General features: G+C 53.6%; 1 protein-coding gene across 1 annotated transcript; it reads right to left on the reverse strand.

Annotated features, from left to right (window-relative positions):
- Positions 1-509: 509 nt before the first annotated feature.
- Positions 510-20,724, reverse strand: LOC116952134 (protein-glutamine gamma-glutamyltransferase K-like). The gene is made up of 15 exons (XM_032971201.2): positions 20,132-20,724; positions 16,474-16,662; positions 15,648-15,851; positions 14,684-14,944; positions 12,565-12,683; positions 11,903-12,010; positions 11,230-11,404; positions 10,122-10,260; positions 9,615-9,718; positions 9,013-9,101; positions 6,965-7,118; positions 6,133-6,438; positions 5,167-5,327; positions 2,883-3,019; positions 510-1,149 (listed from the first exon to the last, which is right to left on the reverse strand). The coding sequence occupies exons 2-15, from the start codon at positions 16,652-16,654 to the stop codon at positions 1,011-1,013; spliced, it is 2,277 nt and encodes a 758-aa protein (XP_032827092.1). The 5' UTR covers positions 16,655-16,662; positions 20,132-20,724; the 3' UTR covers positions 510-1,010.
- Positions 20,725-27,707: the final 6,983 nt, after the last annotated feature.

A 27,707-nucleotide genomic window follows, 5' to 3' on the forward strand; every position in this document is an offset into this window, starting at 1 on the left:
GCTCTTTCTTCACAGATGTCCGAGTAGATTTGCCATTCAGAGGATTTGCCATCCAGAGGATTTTCCATCCAGAGGTCGCCGGTTTGACCTCCTGGCGCGGCAGTTGAAACGCGTTTTTAGAACCCCCTCAAACCCCACTGACTCTGTCCACCCAGCAGTGTAAAGGGATTCACCACACCGGCGACTGGGAGGTTGCGTGTGGTGGGGTAAAGTGTGGGTGGCTGCTTATTTATGGCATCTGGCCCAGCGTGGAAGAGCAGGCCAAATGGTCCTCTGGCAGGAGCTCTCCGTGCCCCCTCTCTCTTAGAGTGGCCCCACAGCCGGCAGTGATGAGCGAGTGAGCAGGCTACAGGCATGAAGAAACATTCATATTGACCTAAACTCGTAGAACATACTCCTACCGACCTCTCAAAATGCACATAGTATATATAAACAAAAACGAATATGAAGGATGTTTAATATGTTTGTGGTGTAACGAAGCATCAATTAATCGACACATCAGACACTAATCTAAAAACTCTTTTTATTTCACCAGGTAAGGCCCACTGAGCTATGTGAGCTCTTTTTCAGGAGCAACCTGGCCACAAATGATAGCTCAACGAAGTAGCTTATCATCAGGCGGAAATTTATAGCAGCCAAATACTCTAAATGCACGTTTCTAAATTTGGAAGGGAAAAAAACGGAAGACCCGGAATAAAAGAGAGAGACATGCAAACCCCTACAGCAGGCGTCGAGTTCGGGATCAAACCCACGACCTTCTGAGTAGCAGGCGGGGCAGTTAACATCTCCTAGCCACAGTGATGATGATGAGAGAGAGACGCAGACTCCACATATACAGCAGCAGCAGGCATCGTCAGAATCAGGGTCAAACCCACGACCTCCTGAGTAGCAGGCGGGGCAGTTAACATCTCCTAGCCACAGCAGCACCCCAAGGTGGCAGAGTCGGGCCGTGGGCAGCGTCGACGGCACCGGCTGCGGCATCCCCTTGACCCTGACCGTGACCTCGCAGCTCAGTACACGTTGAGGTCGGTGTCGCCCAGCACCTGGGTGAGTTGCCTGCACACCATGCTGCCCGCGAGCTTGCGGAGTCCCGGGCGGGTGGGCGTGAGCCGCTCCCGCACCGTCACCGTCTCTCCCACTCGGATGTCGCTGGAAAACAGCGGCGGTGAGTGAATGAGTGAGTGAGTGAGGGCCACGCGCAGGGCAGGGGGGTGGGCGGGGGGTCAAGCGGAGCTCGGAGGAAGACACCGCGGGAAATGAAACGCGCGGAGAGACGACGCCGACGGGAGGGCGTTTCTGCCGATGACAACGACGACGAAGCCAGCGGCGGGCGCGTCGACAACCCGCGGGGAAGCGTAAACAGCGCGGCGCGCACGTTCGGCTTCGCAGCGGACGCTACAAGATCCCCGTGACGACATTCACAAAAGCAAGTCCACCGTGTGCCTGCCGTCGTAGTCCACTTTTGCCAAAAATTGCAAACGTTACGCCGCAAAACGACTCGGCTTGTACGAAGCAACCGTCGCACCCGCGTACGTACGTATGGTGAACTTACTTCGCTCCGTACGTAGCCAAATGTGCTAGGCGGAGGTACGGGGGGAAGGACAACAAACTAACCACAAGAAGTTATTCTAAAGAAATTCGTTTTCAATGTAGCTGAGTTAAAAGTGCATAGCTCCAGTGGCTTCCTAATATCGGAAGGAAGAGCGTTCCAGACGTCCGCAGAAGCACGTCTGAAAGCGCGCGAAGCTTGGTGATGACCTTTCTGATAAAGAGACATGACACTCTGTGAAATTTTCCCTGGCTAAACAAGCGTGATATTAATAAGAATAATAATCAAAGCCTCATTCCTGTGTTGTAATGCCATGTCATTATTGGCGTGGTTACTTCACACGACGTTACAGGAAGCCTGTACGTGGTCAAGTGCTGCTTTACATGAGTACTCTCTGCAGCACGGGCACTTTACAGGAACGGTGCGGGATCTACATCGAACAAATGAACAGATGATGGCCGAGCAAAGCGATGCGGTTGTGGATTTTGCTTTATAGGGTCAATACGAGCAGATTCTTTTTAAAAATAAATTAAAAAATGGAGCGCGGGAGGGGTCCAGCCCCCCCTTTTCCCTCTCCGACACAACCACCCCCTTCCCTCCCCCTACATTACAACACAAAAAACTAATATTCTACCGGAGCAATTTTTCGACGTAAACGAGGCAATAGATTATCTCCCTGTTTAACATGTAGGCTTTTGCGACCCATATCACCCATAATAGAGGTGTTTTGGGTTAGATGGGTTCAAAGGGCTTGCATAATGCACGTGCATAATGTACGTTGCCTCAGTAACCCCACCCGCCACATTGTGCAAGAGCGCAGGTCACCACATCTACGCCTCTATATAAGGCACGAAACAGGAGGATTTCTCCACAAATCTGGCTGTCGCCTGGTGAAGCTAGTTGTAATTATTGGCGAAACGTCGTACTCAGTTTGTAAATGTTGTGGCTTGGCTCTCCTGTATTAGTGACGAACTGATTACGTGACAACCCTTACTAGTTGGCCGTGTCGGGTGGTGGCGGGTTTTAACGACATATTTATATATTTACGCGATCTAACCCAAAAACCTCTGTTATAGATTCTCTCCCCCCCCCTCTTTCCCGAGTTGACTTTCACCGCTCGGCCCCCCTCCATCAAATGAGAGCGTGTCCGGTACATGGGTACATGGGTACATGGGCCCAGCGTTTTTTTTTTTTCACCATAACGTTCTGCGACGGGCCTACGTTCTTGTGTATATGAACATTTTTTTTCTAATTTTAAACAGAGCGCGGTGCCTGCGGCGACGGAGGTTACCACCCGAGGCGGGCGCCATCGCCGACTCGCGGACAATCTCACCCGTGGCGGATGACCTTGTTCTGCTGCAGCCCAGTGGCCTCCAGCCGGAAGGTGACCCCTTGCAGCACTGTGGGCAGCGGGTTCGTGAAGCTGACCTCAGCCATGAAGTCCCAGCCGCTCCGCACCTCGCCCAGCACCTGCTCGGAGGGAGGCGGCAGCCCGACAGACAGCCACACGCACACACAGACGAGACACACACACAGAGACAGACACACACAGACGAGACACACACACAGAGACAGACACACAGACGAGACACACACACAGAGACAGACACACAGACGAGACACACAGAGACAGACACACACAGACGAAACACACACACACACACAGACAGACACACACAGACGAGACACACACACACAGAGACAGACACACACACAGAGAAAGACACACAGACGAGACACACACACACAGACGAGACACACACACGCACACACGCACAGAGACAGACACACACACAGAGACAGACACACACACACAGACGAGACACACGCACACACAGACGAGACACACACGCACAGAGACAGACACACACAGACGAGACACACACACACACGCACAGAGACAGACACACACAGACGAGACACACACGCACAGAGACAGACACACAGACGAGACAGACACACGCACACACGCACAGACGAGACAGACAGACACACACACACACACGCACAGACGAGACAGACACACACACACATGCACAGACGACACACACACGCATAGATGAGACACACACACGCACAGACGAGACAGACACACACACGCACAGACGAGACACACACACACAGAGACAGACACACACACAGAGGAGACACACACACAGACGACACAGACACACACACACAGACGAGACACACACACACACAGACGACACAGACACACACACACAGACGAGACACACACACGCACAGACGACACACACACGGACGAGACAGACACACACACAGAGACGAGAGAGACACACAAACACACAGACGAGACACACACACAGACGAGACAGACACACACGCACAGACGAGACAGATACATTGTTGTATATATAGGCCTTTTTCCAAAAAATAATATTAAGAATAATTCTGCCATTTTTTTATTGATCGGGGCGAGCATGGGGCATGAAAGGGTGAGGCACACCCCACCCTTCACACCCAGCTGCCTTGCCGCATTAACAGCATCTCGAGGGAGGAGGCCATGAAGAGAGATTAAATAATAAACTCCGGGGCAAAGGGAGGTTAACGACCATCTGAAAATCTCCAGATTGTCAAAGGACCACATGTGATGACGTTTTGGATAGCTCACAAACAAATATCCAGAATCACAGGCACGGACACGGGGCAAACGGACATTATAACTGATATATATTTTTATATGGAAAAAGTTTAAGCTTGGCTATAAGAATAAGTCGACATTATAGACTGCAGTATTCCTTATTTTATTTCTTATTGTATCTTTCTATCTACGTGACTTACCAACAGAACCAAAGTACATGAGTTCCTGCAATCACGAAAGCTTAAGTCCAAACTAAGCTATATCTCTGACCTCGAGAATAAAAAGCACGGATCCCTGGATACAGACAGGGAGCAAAAGTTAATAAAACCCTTGAAATACCGGTGGTAACAACGACGGGCATTACGAATCTTGGTTAAACATAAACCAAATAATAACCACGAGATATTTGACCGGGGGTAACTCATAAGAGATACAAGAAAATAGGTCAAACACACAAGACCAGATAATATATATTCCATGAATCAGAGCCTCCCTGGCCGCCTTTGTCTTCCAACAATGTGACACAACACGTGATAGTAATAAATACGTATGAAGGGGGAGTGCCTCCCCTCAATTTAGCAGACACCACGAAGGGAGGAATGCAAACAAAAACATAAACATGGTGATCGAAAACAGCCAAAGGTCAAAAAGGGGGGGGGGGGGGGCAACCAGGCGGCTGCTGCCACGGGAGTAGGACGGTGACAGAGGGCATCTGTTTTGTTTCTCTCTCGCAAGAGACGCGGAGAGAGGGGAGAGAATTTCACATTTATTAAATTTTCAAGACCCGGCATATACAACAACATACACAAGACAAGCTCACACACACACATACAGGTACAAGTCGCATGCCCTCTGCTTGATGATGTGGAGCCACGTGTGGTCGTGCTGGTGGTGGCTCTGAAGCTGGTGGTGATGATGGTGATAATCATGATGGTGGTGGTGATAAGGAGGAGCTGGTGGCACAGTGGTTAGTGCGCCATGCTACGAAGCCGGCGGGCGAGAGGGAGGGACTCACGGTGATGCGGAGCGGCGCCAGCGTGAGGTGGAAGGCTCGCTGCGCGACGAGCGGCTGGCTCGTCTCGAGCACTCGCCCGGTGGCCGTGAGCATCAGGCCACCCTGGTCCACCAGCATGCCCAGGTACTCGCCCCGACGCACCTGCAGCACCACCTGGTGCTCTGGGCCGCAGGAGTGGCGGGGGGGGGGGTGCGGGAGGGCGGGGAGTTGGCGTAAGCAAACAAAGTGAAAGGCTGACAATGTAGAGATGATGATGATGATAATGACGTTATTATTACTCAGATCAAAATCTTTATTTAGACTGGAGGAATCCCATGAGCTATTAAGATCTTTTTTCACAGATGTCCAGTATGGGCGGGTCAGAAAGTTACAACAGCAAACCAAACAAAAACACAATAACAGGGCAAACAAGTTGAAAAACTGATAAAGCAACTCACTAAATATAAATGCATAATAAATTAATTCATTTCATAAGTCCGATTTATCAAGATGGGGCAAGGCAGCAATAACGACAAAACATTCCCAGACCACACCGAGGTAACACCACACAGCAGCTGTCCCTCAAAAACACGACACGTGAACATTGAATTATCGATACGCAGCTAATGATCAATGTTACACATGATTCATATCGAGATGCAGATGCTACATCGCTTTCACATGTCCTCTCCACGTGAATACAACGTTAAAGTATTTTTGACACAACTTACCGGCCCCACGGCCTTCTGGGAGTGCATCAGCGGCATTGGTTCAATGCCAGCAAACTCTGGACCAGATCCGACACACAATGTCAAATCAGCAAAGTCAGGCTAAAGTTTATGGGCTTCCAATACATGAAAAAAATAGGAGCGAATCCAGAGCTTAATTTAAGTAATTGCAGCCACAGCTGTCTGGGATTGAGCTCTCTCCACGTGTCCATGTGTCTATCCATCCCTCCGCCCGTCTGTCCATGTGTCCGTTCGCTACCGGCGCCCGGCGGGAGGTCCAAGTCGAATCTCTGCCGCTTGACGGCGGTGCGCACGACGCCCGTGTAGAAGAGGGCGTCGCAGTGCAGCAGCAGGGAGACGTGGCGCTCCTCGCCGTCCACGCTGTGGTTCTTGAGCCGGACGCCCAGCGCCACGTCGCGGCCCATGGTGAGGGCGCCGTCCAGCGGCGCCGTCACCTCGAGGACGACGTCGTGGTTGGGCCGCGAGCCCAGCGCCTCCGCCAGCAGGCTGGGCTTGGTGCCGTACCTGCAGGCCATCTCCACCGAGACGCGCTCTTCATCCGAGCCTACGCACGCACACGCGGTGTGCATTCGTTTGTTCGTTCAACATTCGTTTGTGTGTCCATTCGACCATTCGTTCAAACGGTCAATCATTCGTGGGGCTATTCTGAGAGTTCGAAGCGCAGTGCGCTAGCCGTTGTAATGCCACCCCCAATAAACAGTGCACGCTCACAAAGACCGCCCGCATAGCCTTCAACAGACTGTTAGGGGAAGTGCTGCTAACGAGCACCTATGAAGGCCGGCACGGCACATAAGGGAGAAGGCCGCCAACACCACGCCCGGCCGCCTTTGTTTCCCCAGTGGCGATGTTAACACACCACACCAGGGACTAATTTGAGGCGTGCTAATCCCTGCACCACTGCATAAAGACAAAGATCTCCCTCATAGCCTGAACGGACCGTTGGGGCAAGTACTGTTAGCGAACACCTATGAAGGCTGGCACGGTCACACACGCTCACACACACCCCCCTACCTGCTCACAATCACAACATGTATTTACCCCCCCCCCCCCCCCCGGGCACTGGCGCTCACCCTCCGGGTACTTGTACGCGTGAGTGATGTCTTCGCGGTTGTCTGAGCCGATGGCCTTGGTGCTGATGCAGTGGCCAACCGCCCTCCGCTCCACGTCCACGGGCGACAGCTCCCCGTCCAGCCCCACCTTCCAGTACACCTTGTCGCTGTTCACCTGCGGCGTACGCAGCCGAGCGAAAACGACGATCGTGGGAACGATCGCGGGAGCGCGAAGATTCACAACGCGGAGCGGAGTGGTGGCACGGTCGCTTATTAGTGCACCCCGCGCTGCGAAGCTGTCAGCCCTTTGTACAGCCGTCATGCTCACGAGCACACCGCACCCGATGCTCATTTTAGGCTGAGTCGACCTCAAGGACGATGAGGCCAGGCTCAAATTTTGGAATTTCGCGGTTCGGATCCGGCGGCCGCCGTGATTAAACGCCGCAGGTGTTCAAACCGTAAAAAAACAATACAACGCGCCTTCTGCTTCGCAGCGGACGCTAAAGATCCCCGTGACAACATTCACAAGAGCAGTCCGCTGTGCCTGGCATCATGGTCCACATTTGTCTAACATTACACCGCAAGCTACTCAGTTCGTATATAGTGTACGCAGCAACCATCGCTACCCCTGCCCATGCTGTGAAGCTTGGCAGAACCCTTCTGAGAAGGATGCATGAGGCTCAGTGAGGTTTTCCCTCAGTAAACAAGCTTCATAATAATAATCAAAACCACATTCGCGTGTTGCAATGCCGCATTATTGGCGTCGTTGTTTGATACTCTGTTGCAGGAACCCTGCAGACCAGCGATGGGCAACCCAGAGAGTCAGAGGGCCACACCAGTGGCCCTCCTCCTCCACCTCAGTGGGCCGCAGGCTTCACATCGTCGCCTGTGCACTAATCGTGACCCCACGCATCGCCCTAAACCAGCGGTCGGCAACCGAGATAACAAGAAGAGCCGTCTTTGTTGAATTCGGTAAAAAATAAACTCAACAAGACCCGCAATGCACTGTGGGTGAATACAAGAGCCGCACGCGGCTCCGGAGCCGCAGGTTGCCGACGCCTGCCCTAGACACGCCTAGACCAGGCCACCGTGTGCTGGTGGCCAGTTGCCCACCACTGCTGTGCACAGTGAAGTGCCACTTGACAGCAGGAGCGATTTGCACAGGCGTTGGAAGATCTGCATCTAGACAAATAAACAGAAAATCTCTTTTTCTTTCATGTGGAGTAACAACTACAATTTTACATTCACGTGGTCAAGCCAGACAACCGCGTCAAGAGTAGCGGAGTTGTGTATCGCTGTGATGTCTCCTTCGTGTTACTGTGGTTCGGGCATTGCATCGTTATACGTTGTAAGGTCTGTTTTGGATGACCACAGTCGCACACTCCTAGAGAGTTTATACTTTTCCGTTTGTGCATCCGGTATCCGCATCTGCCATGGTTTGTGCAGCGGATGCAGTTTAGGGTGGATCATGAGCTTGGAGTGGATGATAGCAACCTTCACACAGCCCACTCTGTTAACAGACGAATGCCATCAACGTGGCTACCGAACATCGACCATCGACCTCGCAGTCTCCAGAGCAACAACAGATAATGGCGAACAAATACCGGAAACAGGAAGACTTATTCACAATTCTAGCTGTCGTCTGATGAGGCTGGTTGTAATCGCCAGTGAAATGTCATACTCAAATTTCAAACGGTGTGGGTTTACTCTGCAACACATCGGTGTGCTGAAGTATTAACAAAGTGGCACGTTTTGTTTACGTGACAAACCTTACCAATTGGCTGTGTTGCGTGGTGGCGAGTTTAACGACACGTTTGTATTCATGCGATCTAACCCAAAAAAAAAATATTTTTATGAAAATCATTGGTCGCAAAAGCCTACATGAGTTAAAGCGATGTGGTTGTGAATTTAGCTTCACTGGCGTAAAACGATCAGATTTAAATGTTTGCTTTATTTAATAACGATTAATATTATTATTTTAACAGAGCGCGGTGTCCGTCTGCAGCGGGAGCGCCCTGGAGCTGCGAGGCGGAGGGGCGGCACGCGGCGCGGACCGGAGGGCCACTCACCTCCGCAAACACGAACTTGGTGTCGTAGGGCAGGTACACGATGCCGCTCTTCACCGCGTTCACGGGGGATGGTCCACAGCGGAAGATCCCTGCGGGAGACAAAGGCAAAGATCCCCCACTCCGCCACGTCGCCGTTAACGGACTGTCGGGGGCAAAGTGCCGTTCGCGAGTAGCAGTGGCACTGACGAAGGCCGGCACGGTGGAACACGAAAGGGGTGAGTGTCCAGCACCACGCCCGGCCCGCCCTTGTCTCGCGAGTGGCGCTGCTTGTACATTTAAGGTCGAGTCGCACGCAAACGCATGCCAGCGCGGAGAGCTGGGAACCAGCCTTCACCCGCGGGAAAATTGACGGAGGACATCACCCAAATATCGACGTTGTTTTGTTGCTGCCAACTGTGCTCACGCACCACGAATCTCCCGTGTTTTAAATAGCGCGAGCTACTGGCTAGGCGGGACCATCCGCGTAATGAATCAGATAAGCTCAAGGAAGAGACCCGTCCTCGCTATTACGATGTTGGATTTCCACCACGGCTGGTTGGGGGCTTGGAGTGGAAACCCGCACCGTCCCGCGTTTGTTGCACAGAGCGCAGCCTCGACGTCACCTTCGCTGTTCTCCTGCGGGGTGGCGTCCACGATCTGCCATCCGCCGTAGCCGAGCGGCAGGTCGGGCCTCGCCATCCAGCACTCGCTCCACACGTGGTAGTTCCTGCGGCGGGGCGAAGGAGGGGTACGTTGGTGGGGTTTGGAGGTGGGGGGGCGGTTTGGCCATACTTCATCGCGCCGGTCAGTCCGGGTTAACGGAATAAAACTCAGGTCGCGGGGTTGATGACTCTCGGTGTGCCATGCGTTACGGCAAACGCCAGCACGGTGCACGAGGGGGGGAAGGCGCGGCCAATACCAGGCTCGGCAAACTTTGTCTCTCCACCGGGGCAAATCATCTTAAGAGCGGCCCTGGACCAATTCAGAAATTCCCCACCAATGAGCAGGATCTTAACCGAGCACAGCACTCACTACTGTGACTCCTAACGCAGAAAACACATGCACGCACGTAAGGAAGCCTGCATTCGTACGCACGCACTCAGGCACACGGGCGCCACAGACGCTCGTACCAGATGGAGTCCTTGTTGAGGTCGTCCCGGGGCGCCAGGCTCTCGTCCAGGTAGACGTCGTACGACATGCTGGCGTCGCGGTCGTGGGCCGAGCAGTAGTTGGTGACCGGGCGGCTCGGGATGCCCAGGCAGCGCAGCACTGCACCGTCGCAACACAACGACAACAACAACAGCAACAGCTGCTGCTGCCACCGAGTGACTTGTGCCAGACACAGTTTCGTTTTTGAAGTTACGTGAAGTGAGGAAGGTTCGCTGGAAGGATATCACGGGACACACCCAGGTGTTACGGGTTGACTGGCAGATGCACCACCTCGCTGCGTTTTAGCCTCCCGGCGCTCCGCTCATTGTTGTGAGCGTCGCTCCTCTGCCCTCCTTTGCTGTTGGAGGGTGGCTGCCTCCAACTGGCTCCACGGTGGCGAGATGTTAACTAGCTCGCCTGGTATACAAGAGATCGTGGGTTCAATCCCGACCCTGACGCCTGCTGCATATTTGGGGTTTGCAAGTTCTCCCCATGGACGCGTGGAATTTTCTCCAGGTCCTCCGGTTTTGGCCTCCACATTTAGAATCAACACGCGTTTAGAGTATTTGGCTGCTATAAATTTCCACGTAATAAGCCACTTCATTGAGCTATTATTTACGGCCAGGTTGCTTTTGAAAAATAGCTATACAACTCAGTGGGCCTTACCTGGTATAATATATATTTTTTATAAAAATATAGTTTTAGTTTAATTGCCCATTTGCATCCTTCACAGAGGCCGATCTTGACACCGCTGGTACCGGTCATCGGCAAGTCCACTCAGCTCGACATCTGGCCAATGCACCACCCACGCGCTGATGCGGCGATGACGGCGCTGCCGCCGTTACCGACGGGGGACAACGTCGCAAATGATGATGGCGACGACGACGACTCCAACGACAGTGCTGACCGCGGTGACAACGACGGTGCTCGCGATCGGCCTGTGCCAACCAACTGGCAACCCGGCTTGAACTCTCAACCTCGCGCCGGCCAACTGAGCCGTCCCCCCAGCTGACGACGACGTCATTGTCATTGTCATCATTATCGCCGTCATTGTCGTCATCGTCGTCCTCATCATCGTCTCATCCTCACCGCTGGTGGCGACTCCGGCGAACACCCAGCACTGGCCGTACTTCACCGGCCGCCGCGACATCTTGAAGTCGAGCAGAATCTCCGCGCTGCCGTTCCACGCCGTGGGGGCGACTCCGCCCGTGTAGTTGTCCACCCAGCAGCCCTCCACCACCCCGTTGTCGTCCTGGGAGTTGACCTGCGACGCGCGTGAGGAGGGGTGGACGTGCAAGGATTTGTCTCTCGCTTGGTTGCCAAGATGGCAACCAAGCGAGAGAACTGCCCAAAAGGAAATCTGGTAACTCTAAGTATTATTCACACACACCACCACACACACACCACTGCACACACCACCACCACACACACAATACTGCATACACCAACAACAACAACCGCCATTCGCCACTAAGTGGCAGTGACGTCACCACGACGCTTGTGCCAGGCTATGTGCACCTTGAGGCCACGTGAAGTGTCGAACGCCCGCTGGCAGGAGGTCACGGGGCAGACCCAGGTGCCACGGGTCGACTGACTAAGATGACTGAGATGACTGGCTGATGGGCCACCTGTGCCCCCTACTGTGCCAACATGCTGTGCTTTAGCCACCCGGCGCTCCGCTCGTAGTTGTGAGCGTCGCTCCTCCGCCCTCCGTTGTATGAGGGCGACTGCCTCCGTGACGTGGGCGACACTGCGGACTCACGGCGGCGGAGGCGACGCGAGCCACCGTCACGGGGTTGTCCCGGCCGGGCAGCGGGAGGCGGCCGCAGTCCAGCACCGAGAGGGCGGCGTCCAGAACCCCATACTCGTACTGAGAGACGCGGTAGGGAAACGCACGCACACACACGCACGCACACACACGCACGCACGCACACACGCGCACGCACACACACGCACACACACGCGCACGCACACACACGCACACGCACGCAAGCGCATGCACGCGCACGCACGCACGCACGCGCATCCACACAAAGCACAAAGGTCCCCCAGATAGCCTTCAACAGACGGTCGGGGCGAATGCTGTTAGCGAGCACCTATTAAGGCTGGCACGGCACACTAGCGGGTGGGTGGCCATCGCCACGCCCGGCCACCTTTGTTTCCCCAGTGCTGATAAAGGGCTGTTTCGACATAGAAGAGATCTGATATGACTCGGCGCTGATGTCAACCGTAGCTGGGAATCGAACTCAGGTCGCCAAGTCCACGGCGCAAGTGCACGAACCGTTACGCCACCGCTTCACCCTAAAACGTGCTCCTACAAACAAAAGGCAAAGATCTCCCGCATAGCCTGTAACACAGACTGTTGGGGCAAGTGCTGCACCTACGGTGGACTTGAGTTCAACCCGTGCGTTGCGCGACGCTCACCTGCCCGAAGTTCCAGACGCGCGACACGATCTGGTCGCGCGTCCCGTGGAAGATCCTGCCGATGTCGTTGAGGACGTACTCCTCCCGCTCCGCCTCGCTCTCCATGTAAACGCTGTCCTCTGCGCGACCACACACGAGCACGCTCACGGTGAGTGAGTGAGTGAGTTCGTCAGTCGGCGGCGGCGGCGGCAAGATCCGGACTGGCCATAGGGCAGCAGTCCGGAGGGCAAATGCCCGGAGGGTCGGTGGGGGGGACGGTCTGTGCGGGGAAATTGCCAATGTGATCAGAGTATATATATAAAAATTCATGAAAATATTTTATGACCTCTAATGTGTATGCTTCATCGCTTACTTACGCTGTCAGTTGGCATTAGGTCCCCATATTCGGCACCCCCAAAAGATTCTTCCCATCGCCGCCCGCCCCCCCAATTTAGTTTTTGGGACCCACGGCTCAAAAAAACCCCATCACGCTACCACTGTATGTCACATATCACGGGACCTTTTTGCCAGTTTCAAAGTATAAAAAATAAAAATAAGTTTTACCCAATCTCGCAATAGAACAGGTGGCAATGCATATCTTATCAGAGCATGTTTGTTTGCGTGTTCACCACAAGTACGTGTGGTTAATGCATACGTGTATCCATTTGGTGTCTGAACATCTTAACACCTTTGGTCTTAAATTTCGATTTAAAGCTTTCGTGACTGCAAGGATTCATCTTCTTTGGTTCTTTCGGTAAAGTCACATAGAATGAGAATAAAATAATAAATTGATAAAATAAAATAACACAATAATATTCTCACGACGTTTCGGCCACAACCTGTGGTCTTATTGCCAGAAAGGGTAAGACCTATTCTTATTTTTCATACTGTACGTCACATCGTAACATCCAGTTAACTCCAAAGCTCGAATCTGGGCCCGCTATTTTTACAAATACTTGGGCCGATTTTTAGTCCCAGTCCATCACCGGTAAGTGGCCGGCGACTGACAGCGGCTCAGCTCCATGACCCACACAGGGCCCACAGTAAAACCTCTCCAGCCTCGGGGAGAGCGAACGAGCGAGCGAGAGAGAGAGAGCGCAAGGCAGAGTGTTTGGAATTGTTGCAATCCAGCTTATTGAGACAATGCCCCGAATGAATCAAGAGGGGCAAGGTCACGGACACTGGAGAAGCCGGCTTGACCGTGGCTGACCGGAGCTTTGGATTTGAACGCTCGGTCAGCACGCCAGTGGTGGCCGCGTTGACCTGATCGAATTGTGCCGTCGCCGTCACACCCTCTCTGCGTTGGAGAACGGTCCGCGGAAGTGGATATCGCTGAACTACTTCTGACAGCCGTTTGAAGTGTTACCCCTGGTCCGCAGAGTAAGTGGGGGTGGTGGGGGCAGCACTTCCTCCACCTGCCTCGCCATGGACGGGAATGCTCGGAGAATGGCAGCCAAACCAAAATGTTCATTGTCAGAGCTTGGATTTGGCCAAATGGAGGGCAGAAGCAATCGTAGGCGGTCACCAGGAGTCGACTGTGGTGAAGCCAGGCAACCGCATCAGGAGCCAGCGGAGTGTTAATCGCCGTGATGTCTCCTTCGTATTTGTGGATCGGGCCATTGCGTCGTTATACGTTGTGGCCTGGATGTCCACAGTCGCACACCACTCCTGGAGAGTTTTAGATTTTCCATTTGTGCATCGTCAGGTATCATCTGCATCTACTGCCACGGTTCGTGCAGTGGATGCGGTTTAGGGTGGACCATGAGCCAGCTTCGTGGAAGATCAAACCCCCAGGCGATCTTCTGCGTTGGGTCCTTCACAAGGTGGTGTTTGTTTGCGAGTTTCTTTTGAACTCCACGGAGGTGCAGTAAACGGGCTGGAAAACCTGACCTGCCTCGGCACGATGGTGAGGAGTCCCTCCACTGCAGCTGGACTATGTCACGGGGGCTGCCATGGCAATGAGAAAACTGCACAAGGTGGATTTTTCGTTGTTGTGTTTAACGAGCCATTGCAATGGCTCTGGCGTTGTGCAACTGTGTCGCAAAAAAACATTCCACGAGCGGCGAAGTCACTTGTGTTTCGCGTGCGACGTTACACGAACTTTTACGGGGCAGCCCAGCCCGGTACGGGATTCGCTCACCTGGGCACCAGGGGTTGAAGATGAAGTAGAGGTCGGTGTTGGGGTCGCGGGATGAGCGGTAGAGGCCGCCCGCGCTCAGCGTCGCCACGTGGAAGCGGTACTTGCCCACGATGCACTTGGGCGACGTGTGAACGAGCAGGGCCAGCCGCGCGCCCTCCGAGCCCGTGACCTTTGCCTTCCAGGTGCCGGGCTCCACCTCCTCGCCCGGCTCGGCCAGTGGGATTGGGATGTAGGTGCCACGATCAATCCTCGGGTACTTTCCTGGGGAAGCCAAAACAGAGCGTCGGGTTCAGTGGGTTCTCAAACATCTTGGAGGAAATGGAGCAGCGCGGAGAAAACTCCCACGGCGTGGTGAGCCAAACCTCTAGCCCAGTGGATCAACCGAGTAACTCCCTTGCCTGACCCAACATGGTTCTGAGAAATAAATGTATTAATTAATGAACATCAACATTTTAACCAATTGTCCATTTTGTGAGGTGTATCCCTAACTAGCTAAGCAACCGCAAGTGAATACAAAAATAAAGTCAACGGACGCTCTGCGTGCGTCACGGAATTTGTTCGCGCTCGCTGGTTACTCTTGGAAACCCGCATTGATCACGATCAATGAGTTTACAAAGGCCTTTCATATCCTTCTAGGTTACCATATGGATTTAAAATTCCATTGTAGTTATTTTATATTGGCAGATTCACACGTGATTATTCACCGAATGACTCTCAGGCATGATATAATTTCACACATGTATAAATCACCTCACGTGCCCCCTAGGACATTGTCACGTGGTACCCCCGGCTGAGAGCCCCTGCTCTAGTTCAGGGGAGGGGAACCCACGGCTGTCTAAAGCTACCAGTCAACGCCCCTTGACAGGGCCTAGCCCACAGTCACGGGCCCAAAGACAAAGGGCCACCCCACGCCGCGTGCGTGGGGTGGCGGGGTCGACGGATCGCGGCCGCGGCCGGCCCTCACCGATGTAGAGCTCCAGCTGCAGTCGGTCGGAGCGCGGCTCGAAGGGGCGGCTGAACGTGATGGTGACGGGGAATGGGAGGCCCCGGCGCAGCACGGGCAGCGGCGTCTCGTAGCGCTCCGTGCGGTGCTCCAGCCGCGTGCGTCCCTCCTGCTCGCCGTGCAGCTCCACGGCCCACACCCCCAGCAGTGGGACCCCCCCCGCACCTGCGCGGCATGGCACGGCTCAACTCAGACTTTTCTTTTGACTTATCACCACCGAGGTGGGAGACTCAAGAGGCCAGGAGAGCCGCATTTGCGGGGCGCTGGCGAACAGAGCGGAGCAACGCGGACGGCCAGAGACTGGAACATCATCGCACTCCTCCCCCTGGCTTTGACATTCCTCATCCTCCTCGTTGAAGACACTGGCCGTGGAGCCGTCGACCGTGTCAGAACATCGAGAGGCCGATATGCGCACGCGTCTCGAACGCGAAGAGCTCCCGTCTCTGTCGGTGGGGTCACGAAATTACCCTCGGAGAACGCGACGGGTTCTGGCGGCCGTTCCATGCACGTAGCTGCGAACCCACGTGATTTACCCCGCATTCTTGTACAGGGAAGTTGAGTTTTCAGGTCTATACGGCGAGCATCTGTTTCAATACGGGAAACAAAATTAGTCTTTTGTGTCTATTTGTTTGTGTTTCTCCCTTGCGATGGGGCTTTGTAAGATGAACGTTGAGATTTTATAAGGGACACGGGGTCACCAATAAGGTCTGAATTGGTCTGCAATAAGGTAGGCAGCACTGATAAGGGGTTGACAGGTGTGCATGCAGGGGGGGGAGGTTTGTCGAACCCGGGGGTCCAGTGGTGCGGGGCCGCCCGCCGGCCACCTCGGACGAGGAGCTCCCCGTGGTGTCCTCGACGGCGGTGAGCACCGTGTCGATGGGGGCGAAGGACCGCGGCGCCGAGGTCTTCCCCCTCCGCGCCCCGGAGCCCTCGGCCTCCGCATGGAAGTCGCCGAAGTCTTCCCACATGCTGCCTCCTGGAGACGACGAGAGGGGGCAGACGCCGCGCCGGGAGAGCCAAATGGCATGGGAACTCAAGTGTCACGGTGGCGAGATGTTAACTACCTCGCCTGGTATACAGATGGACGTGGGTTCGATCGCGACCACGACGATGCCTGTTGCTGTATATTTGGAGTTTGCGGTGTCTCTCTCCCCGTGGTCGCGTGCATTTTTCTCTGGGTCCTCCGGTTTTTTCCTCCACGTTTAGACACAACGTCACCACGCGTTTAGAGTATTTGGCTGCTATTAATTTCCACGTGGTGGTGATAAGCCACTTTGTTGAGCTTTCATTTGTGGCAAGGTCGCTTCTGGAAAAGAGCTTTATAGCTCAGTAGGCCTTACCTGGTCAATAAAAAAGAGATTAGTTTTCAAACGAGCACTAGGTGCTCGCTCGTCGGCATTGGAAACCCTTAGCCAGAGGTGGAAATTCCACATTCCTATGGTGGAGTCAGTCTATCCATGGGACAACCAATGTGGTACTGACTTTATCGACCATTCCCACGGTGGAAATTTGTCGCACGGTGGGTACCGCTCTCTCTGTGTGCTTGTAAAGAAGGCACATTGCCTTAAACGTTGCCCATTTACATATCCATATTACTTTGAAGGCCACCGTGTTATTGACGGGTGTGTTGGGTTTATTTTTTGTTTGTTGTTAATTGTGCTAGTGCACCACTGCCAAGGCAGCAGCAGCATCACAAAATGACAATTAGTGGGTCAGAGACGTCGCCTCGACTTCGGCTTGGTCAAGAGGCTTGGCACAGGCCACGTCGTCCGGAGAGAGGCGATGGGCGATGGCCGAGATTCGTTGCCTCTGTGTCTGCTCACTTTGAATCCCGGTCCACCGCCTCCAATAGCCGCCCGAGGTACAACAGCAACACCAACAGCAACAACAGCAACAACAACAGCAACACCAACATCAACAACAGCAACAACAACAGCAACAACAAGGACGACGACGACGATAACAATACTCCGGCGTGGGTGCTTTCTGTGTTCCTCGGAGAGACATATTAGACAGGAACTTACAAACAGTAACTTACAAACTTACGAACAACTGCAGGTCCGATACGAACTCTTCATGAAGCTGATACGAGACCCGTGGTATCAGACAATACAGGGCAACGTAACACAACAGTTTTGCATATGATGACACGGACAGTACAACAATAACCACATCTAAACACAAAATGATACGGAACCTCTAACCCTGACAATGACGTAACTCGGAACGCACCGCAGAGCGCGGACCGCAGAGCTTGGGGCAGAATTTGGCACCGGCTGCTCACCACGTGGTTGCTGTTGCTGCTGCCATGCCGCTCGTCCCTGATTCCTCCTCGTGCCTCTGAGTCGTCCTCTCTATGTGAGTCGTCCCTCCCCCCTCTCCCCCTCTCTCTGAGTCGCCCCCCCTTCTCTCTCTGTGAGTCGCCCCTCTCTCTCCCTGAGTCGCCCCCCTCTCTCTCTCTCTGAGTCGTCCCCCCTTCTCTCTCTCTCTGAGTCGTCCCCCCTTCTCTCTCTCTCCCTGAGTCGCCCCCCCCCCTCTCTCTCTCCCTGAGTCGCCCCCCTTCTCTCTCTCTCTCTGAGTCGTATTCTTTCTGAGTCGTCCCCCCCCCCTCTCTCTGAGTCGTCCCCCCTCTCTCTCTCTCTGAGTCGTCCCCCCTCTCTCTCTGAGTCGCCCCCTCTTCTCTCTCTCTCTCTGAGTCGTCCTCTCTTTCTCTCTCTAAGTCCCCCCCCCCCTCTCTCTGAGTCGTCCCCCCTCTCTCTCTCTCTGAGTCGTCCCCCCTCTCTCTCTCCCTGAGTCGCCCCCCCCCCCTCTCTCTCTGAGTCGTCTTCTTTCTGAGTCGTCCCCCCCTCTCTCTGAGTCGTCCCCCCTCTCTCTCTGAGTCGTCCCCCCCCCCCCCTCTCTCTGAGTCGCCCCCTCTTCTCTCTCTCTCTGAGTCGTCCTCTCTTCCTCTCTCTAAGTCCCCCCCTCTCTCTGAGTCGTCCCCCCTCTCTCTCTCTAAGTCCCCCCCCCCCCTCTCTCTCTGAGTCGTCCTCTCTTTCTCTCTACGAGAGAAGCAAATGCCGTGTAGCAGGGGCGCGTTAGAAGTTGAAGTTATAATTGTCATCGTTATTCTTGTTTGCCCAGGAAGCCTCACTGAGTCTCAAGACTCTTTTTCAAGAGGGTCCTGCCAATTGACTAATTCGCAGGCAATTGTTCAGCATCGGAATGTTTAGCCGATACAAGTCGCATTGCAATGAGTTTATTTTAGCTATGGGAGGAAACCGGAGAACTCGGAGGAAATCCATGCAGAACAGGGGGAGAGAGAGAACACACAAACTCCACACAACATCACTGCGACACTGTAGAACAGGGGGAGAACACACAAACTCCACACTACATCACTGTGACACTGTAGAACAGGAGGAGAACACACAAACTCCACACAACATCACTGTGATACTGTAGAACAGGAGGAGAACACACAAACTCCACACAACATCACTGTGACACTGTAGAACAGGGGGAGAGAATACAAACTCCACACTACATCACTGTGACACTGTAGAACAGGGGGAGAACATCCAAACTCCACACAACATCACTGTGACACTGTAGAACAGGGGGAGAACATCCAAACTCCACACAACATCACTGTGACACTGTAGAACAGGGGGAGAACATTCAAACTCCACACAACATCACTGTGACACTGTAGAACAGGGGGAGAACATCCAAACTCCACAAACAAAGGCGTCCGAGTCGGGGAATCGAACCCAGGAACTTTTTGCTGCAAGTCACGAGTGGTCACCACTGCACCACCCTGCCGTGCAACATCCAATACAGAACCTTGAACGCGTCTAACCCAGAGGCCACGGATCATCCAATACAGAACCCACATCGCATCCAATACAGAACCTTGAACGCGTCTAACCCAGAGGCCACGGATCATCCAATACAGAACCCACATCGCATCCAATACAGAACCTTTAACACGTCTAACCCAGAGGCCACGGATCATCCAATACAGAACCCACACCATATCCAATACAGAACCTTGCACGCGTCTAACCCAGAGGCCACGGATCATCCAATATAGAACCCACATCGCATCCAATACAGAACCTTTAACACGTCTAACCCAGAGGCCACGGATCATCCAATACAGAACCCACACCACATCCAATACAGAACCTTTAACACGTCTAACCCAGAAGCCACGGATCATCCAATACAGAACCCGCACCACATCCAAAATATGTCGTCCGATACCCAAGAGACATCGCATTCCGCACCGAACCCTCGACGCGACCGATGACACGAAGCCGCGACGCGACCCGCACGTGGCAGTCGACTCAATGGCTCCATAGGTAACGTCAACGGGCGCAGTTCGCGCAAAAAACACGACGAGAAAATAAAAAATATTCACTCAACGCCGAGGCCGCGAGTTTGACATTTCCGCAACTTACGAACGACTGCAGCAGCTGCGTGATTCTGAGACACTGGCGGATGCGTGCGTGCTCCGCCTGTCTGTCTGTGCGTGTCTCTCTGTGCGTGTGTCTCTCTGTCTGCGTGTGTCTCTCTGTCTGTGTGTGTCTCTCTGTCTGCGTGTCTCTCTCTGTGCGTGTGTCTGTCTGCGTGTGTCTGTCTGTCTGCTTGTGTCTCTCTGTGTCTGTCTGCGTGTATCTGTCTGTGTATCTGTCTGCGTGTGTCTGTCTGTGTCTGTCTTGTGTCTCTCTGTCTGCGTGTGTCTCTCTGTGCGTGTGTCTGTCTGCGTGTGTCTGTCTGTCTGCGTGTGTCTGTCTGTGTCTGTCTTGTCTCTCTGTCTGCGTGTGTCTCTCTGTCTGCGTGTGTCTCTCTGTCTCCGTGTGTCTCTCTGTCTGCACGTGTCTCTCTGTCTCCGTGTGTCTCTCTGTCTGCGTGTGTCTCTCTGTCTCCGTGTGTCTCTCTGTCTGCGTGTGTCTGCGGTGTGTCTCGAGTCTCAAGTGTTTCGGCAATACGTGGTGGTGGTAACTCCACCCCGGCCACGACCCTTCCAATCTTCACACTGGCCTGGGGCGTGCACACTTGAGGGACCCAATGGGACTGGAGCTTAAAATAAGTCGCTCGAAGTTGACGCTTCTCCCCGGAGCAGGCGGAGTAAGTGGGGGGGGGGGGGGACTCAGAGGGCAGAGACCCCGGCCGACGCCACCTAGACCAGTGATTAAAGTTCGCGAAACTAGCGGGTTGCTGGTCTCGGGCCGCTCACCATTGACCGCACAAACGAACGCACGACATCTGAATCTGCGGTCCAGCCCTTCATTGAGTCAAATTCCAGATGATGAGAATTAAAGAGATCAGTGTGGAAGCGCCGCACGCCGATTGTGTGGGCCACAGGGGCGGTGGTGAGTTCGCTTGAAGGTCCTTACAACGTAGTCCTGCGACTTTCGTCAGCAATGGACAGAGAATGTGCAGAGGTTTTGCCCACGTCAACGCACTCGGCGGGAAAGCGTTGGTCCCATGTTTTGGACGGCGCGCCAGAGCGTCTCGCGGTTTCACGTTCGCTGTTGTTTTGCTGCATTTCCGAACCTTCTGAATCGATTATGCAATTTTAACTCATGTCGTTTATTTATTTATTTATTCGAGGGGCGCCACGGTGGCTAGGAGATGTTAACTACCTCGCTTGGTATGCAGGAGGTCGGGCTTCGATCCCGACCCTGACACCTGCTGTCTATTTCGAGTTTGCGTTTCTCTCTCTCTCCACGTGGTCGCGTGGATGTTTTTCTCCGGGTTCCCCGCCACGTTTAGAACCAACGTGCGTCTGAAGTGTTGGGCTGCTAGACATGTCCAAATAATAGGCCACTTTGTTGAGCTATCATTTGTGGCCAGATCGCTTCTGAAGAATAAGTGAATACCTCAGTGGGCTTTGTCTGGTAGGATGGGAATGGTTTAGTTTTATTTGTTTGTGTTTGGGTGATTTGTTTACCTTGCCTGTACTTTGCACTTCTATCGTGTTTTGTATTGTTTGATTGTCGTATCGTTCTTACCCAGTGCCCCTACTGGACATCTGTAAAAAAAGAGCTTTATAGCTCATCGGATTCCTCCAGGAATAAATAAATATTCCGATTGACATCGCGAGACGGGCCACGGTGGGGGGCATTGAACTAGAAAACTCGTTGCCGCCCGTGTGGAACTCCCGCGGGAAACAAACAGAAAAGAGTCCCCCACGCACCCCAGGGCAGCGTGAATCAGCAACCTCTTGTGCTGCCACTGCCGCTGCCTGCTGCCTCATAGCCCAGCAGCAAGGACCGAAACAGCTGCTGCACTGGACGACCTCCAGGCGCGGCAGACAAGTTGGGGGACGCGTTCGTCTCAAGCGCCACGGAAAACAACTCGCGGATTCAAATGAAGAATCGTGGCGGCTTGCAGTCGATCCACTACTGGACGAGGGCCGACTCCTATGCCGCGTCAGTCACGGGGTGTCGTCTGATCCATACTTCAACCACGCTGGTCAGTGCAGGTTGCTTGAAGGGCTTCTTCGGATACCGCTCGGCCGCTGATAACACCCGTGGGCCATGTGAACCTTGGGCGGGTATCGGGCTCGAGAGCGCGGTGCGAAAACCACTGAGCCACCGCTCCTCCCCTGCTCGAATCAGCCCGTTTGCGTTCATATCTAAAACAAACCAAAAAACAAATCCAGACCGATGTCGCCCCCCGCCCGCTTCGCTGTTGGCCAGGCCAACAACAACAGCCGCCAATCGCCACTCAGTGACGGCAACGTCACCACGGCGCCTGTGCCAGGCAAGGTGCACTTTGAGGCCACGTGAAGTGTCGAAGACTCGCTGCAGGAGAGTCTCGGGACAGACCCAGCAGGTGCCATGGGTCGGCTGACTGAGATGACCGGTAGATGCACCACCAGCTGCACCCCCCACTGTGCCAACTTGCTGCATTTTTGGCGCCCGGCGCTCCGCTCGCTGTGCGCGTCGCTCCTCTGCCCTCCGTCGTTGTTGGAGGGCGACTGTCTCCAACTCCCCAGTAGCGACCTGCACGAGCCTCCTCAATGGAGGCCGATTTTGACACCGCTGGTACCAATCGTCGGCAAGTCGACTCAGCTCCACATTCTCCCATACCACATCATCTCTTCTCCAGCCCATGTCGTGCCCTTTTAGTCCCCTCTATGCTGCCAAGCAGAAACTGCTTGGGTATGCGGTGGCTGGGCATGTGGGCTACATGACCCAGCCTACGTAGCCTTGCCTACCGGAGGAGCTCACTAATGGGAATGTGTCCAGATATTTTTCTAGGATGTGTGAGCTCCTCACACAATCTAGCCTGGTTAAACCCAGGATGGATGGTAGGCAGGCCAGCCTGAATATTTATAACCGCCGCAGATGTTCCATTAGAGGGGTCCATGTTTCACAAGCACAGAGAAGGGAGGGCATGACTGTGGCCGAGAAGACCCGCAGCTTCGTGCGGAGCAACAGACCAGGTAGCTTCCACACAGCATTGCGCAGCCGATGAAAAGATAATGCCACTCGACTGATTCGGAGTGAGACGTCCGCTGTCAAACCGGAGCCGGTCATGAGCATACTGCCCAGGTATGGGAAACTCTCCACTCTCTCCACAATTGCTCCAACACCAATGGGGAGCTGAGGGGTGGAGTGTTTGGTGGCACAAAATACCCAGGTAGGCGCTTAGTTTTGGTGGGGCTGATGGTAAGACCCCACTTCTTAGTGGCACGCTCCAGGTTCAACAGCAGCGCCTCCAACTACTCATCTGAGTGAGCAGCAATCACCAGATTATCAACATACATAACATAATTGACCAATAGGGAGCCATCCCTCGACCGCACCCGGACATCGATCAGCCTCCCGTTGAATCTGTACCAGATGTAAATTTCTGCAGTACAGCTATGGAAAGCTTCTCGAACTACGTGGTCAAAGATGATGTTAAATAATGTGGGAGCCAGAGGACATCCCTGTCGCACCCCTAAGTAAACAGGGAATCGCTCTGACTCCTGCCACGTAACTTTACCCGGGCCTGTCCACCATCTTGAAAGCACGAAGAACAGCCCAGTGCCCTGGCATGCTCATGGTATCATAGGCCTTGACCAGGTCAATAAAGCAGAGATTTAGGTCTTGTTGGAATTCCCTACACCTCTGCTATAGCAGACGGACAGAGAATATGGCGTCTGTGCAGGACCGCCCTGCATCTGAAAACCACATTGAGGCTCCACAAACCTTTCCTCAGCGTGCCTGGCAAGGCGATGTTGAATAATCCTTGGCAGAACCTTTCCCGGCACAATGAGAAAAAGATGCCCCTGTGTTGTTAATGTCTGTGCGGTCCCCCATACTTCCAATCCTGCAGAACCCGTCCTGTGGTCCAGAAAGCTGTGATGATGTCAATGTAGTATGCAATGCAGTATGCACACAGATGCCACCCTCCCTCAGCATTTCGCTTGGGAGATCTCTCTGCCCGGCGCTTTTCCTGGTCTCAGACTTCGGATCGCCCCTCGCACTTCCTCCACAGATGGCACCATTCATAAGGGGTGGCGACTTCTGCCAATATTTGTTGTCCAGGCGACACGCACCACAAACCGCACACTCGGTTGGCCAATATATGTACGCAGCGTGGCAGAGGGTTGCATAACCAGGGACAAGGGTGACTCTCTCGACGTTTTAGATTGGGCCACCCCTCCCCCTCTACCCCCCGCCCCCTACATGTATTATCATTTGAGGGGGGTGTTGCGGCCCAGTGGTGGCTGCTTGTTGTTGTTGTTGCTGAAGAGATTTCGCGGTTTGGCCTCTGGCGGCCTCCCCTCCGGTGATGTCGTTCGCGAGCCCGGAGGCCGGTGCGGTGGCGGCGGCGGCGCGGCCCAAATTTGTCGTCCGAAATGAGTAAAGAGCGATTTATTATCTATCGACGGCGCATATATTCAGCAAAAATCGCCGCCTACGGCCCTGCGAGAACTTGGCAGCATCCTTCTGAATCCCAGTCGTGAGACTAGTTGGAGGGTTTCCTGGTTCAACATGTAATAATAATATTAGTAAGGGACCTTTTTTCCCAATATGGAAGTATGAAAAATAAGAATAGGTTTGATCCCTTCTGGGAATAAAACATGAGTTGTGTTAAGATGTTCAAACACCAAATATAAAACCACACACGTACTTGTGGTGAACATCCACACAAACTTGCTCTGATAATGTACTCGCATTGTCTTTGAAACTGATTGGCCTACACGAGAGACAGCCTTCTTTATGCCCTTGCCTCACCAGTGTCAACCCAGAGAATATCCACTAAATAAAATGTAAAAACTAACTGTAATTGTCGCTGTTAACGATTGAAAGGAGGCACAGGCTGTGCCAGTTATTGCCTGGAGGCAGAGCAAAAAAACCAAACTGGGTTCAACATTGTAAACCGGTGGCAGCTGCTGCTGCTGCTGCTCCTGCTGCTGCGGGCGTTATTCACAAGTTTACAAAAGCAGCATCACACGCACGACAATCGCAGCACACAGAACCACGGCTATGGGTGGGATGCAGTGCGCTAATCACTAACAAAGATCCCCCGTATAGCATGAACAGACTTTTGTGGTACGTATTGTTCGCGATCACCTATCAAAATCAGAATCTTAAATTATCAAGGCAGAGACGGTACACGATGGGGTGGATGGCCAGCACCACGCCCGACCGCCTCTGTTTCCCCAGTGTCGATATTAACACACCGCACCAGGCACTGATTTGAGGCTGAGTCGACCTAGAGGAGGCCCAGAACCGGCTTATACAATAATCACTGGTGGCCGTGAGCAGGAGTCGAACTTGAGTCACTGCGTTCGTAGCGCAGTGCGAAAAATCCCCCGCATAGCCTGAATAGTCCTTGGGGGGCAACCACTGTTCGCTGGCACGGCACACGAGGCGATGGGTGACCAGCACCACGCACGGCCGCCTTTGTCTCCCAAGTGACAATATTTTACACGTCGCGTGGGTTACTCGTGATTTGAGGCTGAGTCGGCCTCATCACTAACGGGCGCGCGCGCAGAGCCACGCTTTGAGAAGCCCTCCCCGAATGAATCTCGAAGCAGCCCAGAGCCACGTGGCGAGCGTTATTTTAAAATTGCTCGCAGGTGTCGCCCGCAACTTCAAAGAGCGCCGCGGAGGCTGCTGCGTGGTGGTGGTGGAAGAATTCGCCCTTGTGCGCGTGTTTAAACTCCAAGCCAAGGTCAACGTGCATCCCTCAACGCTTTGGATTCTGATATTGCTCTAAGCTCAAAACGAGCATGGGTTCAGCACCCCCCCCCCCCCGACGCCGCCCCACATCTCCATTCGCACGCCAACATCATCATCATTGTCAGCAGCAGCCGCAGTGTTGGTCAATCCACTGCTGGATGAAGGCCTTCGCAAGCCGCCACCAACTGCTCTGAGCCTGCAGTGCATTGATCCGCCGAGCGCCCACGCAACGAGCTGCTTTCACCGTTCCATCTCCCCGGTGGACGCCTGACATCGGACGCGTCTCGTTCCTTGGATTGCCACTGCCGTCGTTCTTCTTCGCCACCGGCCCGTCTCGCCACGACACTGGCACGCGCGCGCGCGCTCTCTCTAACGTGTGTGCTTCCTGTCTCTCGGTCGAATTCCATGCAAGTCACAAGCAACACACTTCCTCGTGAAAGACCCGGCAGCGCGGAAGATGCCCGACTTTGATCTTCCGATGAGCACGGTTGGCCACGTACGGTGCGAAAGAAATCCAACGTACAGTACATACTGTTCAACATATACGAAGCTTCTGGGCAGCACAACTCCTGAGACGCATCCACTGCACAAACGATGGCAGCAGCAGCAATGGCGGATGCTCGACGACGATGATGATGATGCACAAATTGAAAATTAAACAGGTCCCTGCAGGGTGGGCTGGTAGGAACATTAGAATTTTGCGCAATTTTATGACAACAGCACGATATTTCACTTCGTTAAAGTATTGAAAGGGGACGGACGGACGGACACATTAATCTATTGCAGGCTGGTACACTCAGTTTACAATTTCGTTCCTACCAGTATAAAGTATTGAAAGGGGACGGACGGACGGACACATTAATCTATTGCAGGCTGGTACACTCAGTTTACAACTTCGTTCCTACCAGTAAAAGTTTACCGTTCAGCTTGCGGAGACTGCGGTCACCAGCCAGGGCCGACCAGGGAACGTGAAACGACTCAGTGCCCGACGGGCGAACGCGAAGGAAGAGGAGGCATCATCACAGCGGCGATGATTCAGCACCGCGCGACTCCTGACGCAAAGGTCTGGCTCAACCACCTCAATGTAAGTTTGCAGTCGTTGCTCAACATTAACATCGGTCGTGAGAAGAAGACAATTCCAAGCATGCAACCCTCCGCAGTGTATGATGCTCCTAAGCCCTGATGCAGTCGTGGAAATTCCACATTCCCATGGCGGCAGCCACTCTCGCCACAGGAAGACCACCGCTGACTTCCCATGACGTGGTAGCTATTTTATGGCTGTAGAAGTGATGATGGGCTGATTCGGCACCCCAGAACGTAATTTTAAATTCATAGCCACGTGAATTGAATTATTAAGGGCGCCACGGTGGCTAGGAGATGTTAACTACCTCGCCTGGTATGCAAGAGGTCGTGGGTTCGATCCCGACCCTGACGCCTGCTGCTGTATATTTAGAGTTTGCGTGTCTCTCTCCCCGTGGTCGCGTGGATTTTTCTCCGAGTGCTCCACATTTAGAACCACGCCTTGAGAGTGTGTGGCTGCTCTACATTTACACGCGATGAGCCACTTCGTTGGGCTACCATTTGTGCCCAGGTCGCTTCTGAAAAATAGCTACATAGCCCAATGGGCCTTACCTGGTAAAATACAAACTTTAGTTTAATTATAACCGCAACATCGTTCATTTGGATAACAGAAACAATCAAAATAATGTACGTAGTTTTTTCATATTTCTGAAACAATGTCACGAAATGTTCCCTCGGAGGACCCAATTCAACTGCAAGCGCCATTCATCACGAGAAACTATGCGATGCCTTCAGCAAAACGAGCAGATTTCCCACGCAGATGCGA

Source organism: Petromyzon marinus, chromosome 45, assembly GCF_048934315.1.
Source record: "Petromyzon marinus isolate PM22_M1 ecotype Great Lakes invasive population chromosome 45, UKy_Petmar_22M1.pri1.0, whole genome shotgun sequence".
Taxonomy (NCBI): domain Eukaryota; kingdom Metazoa; phylum Chordata; class Hyperoartia; order Petromyzontiformes; family Petromyzontidae; genus Petromyzon; species Petromyzon marinus.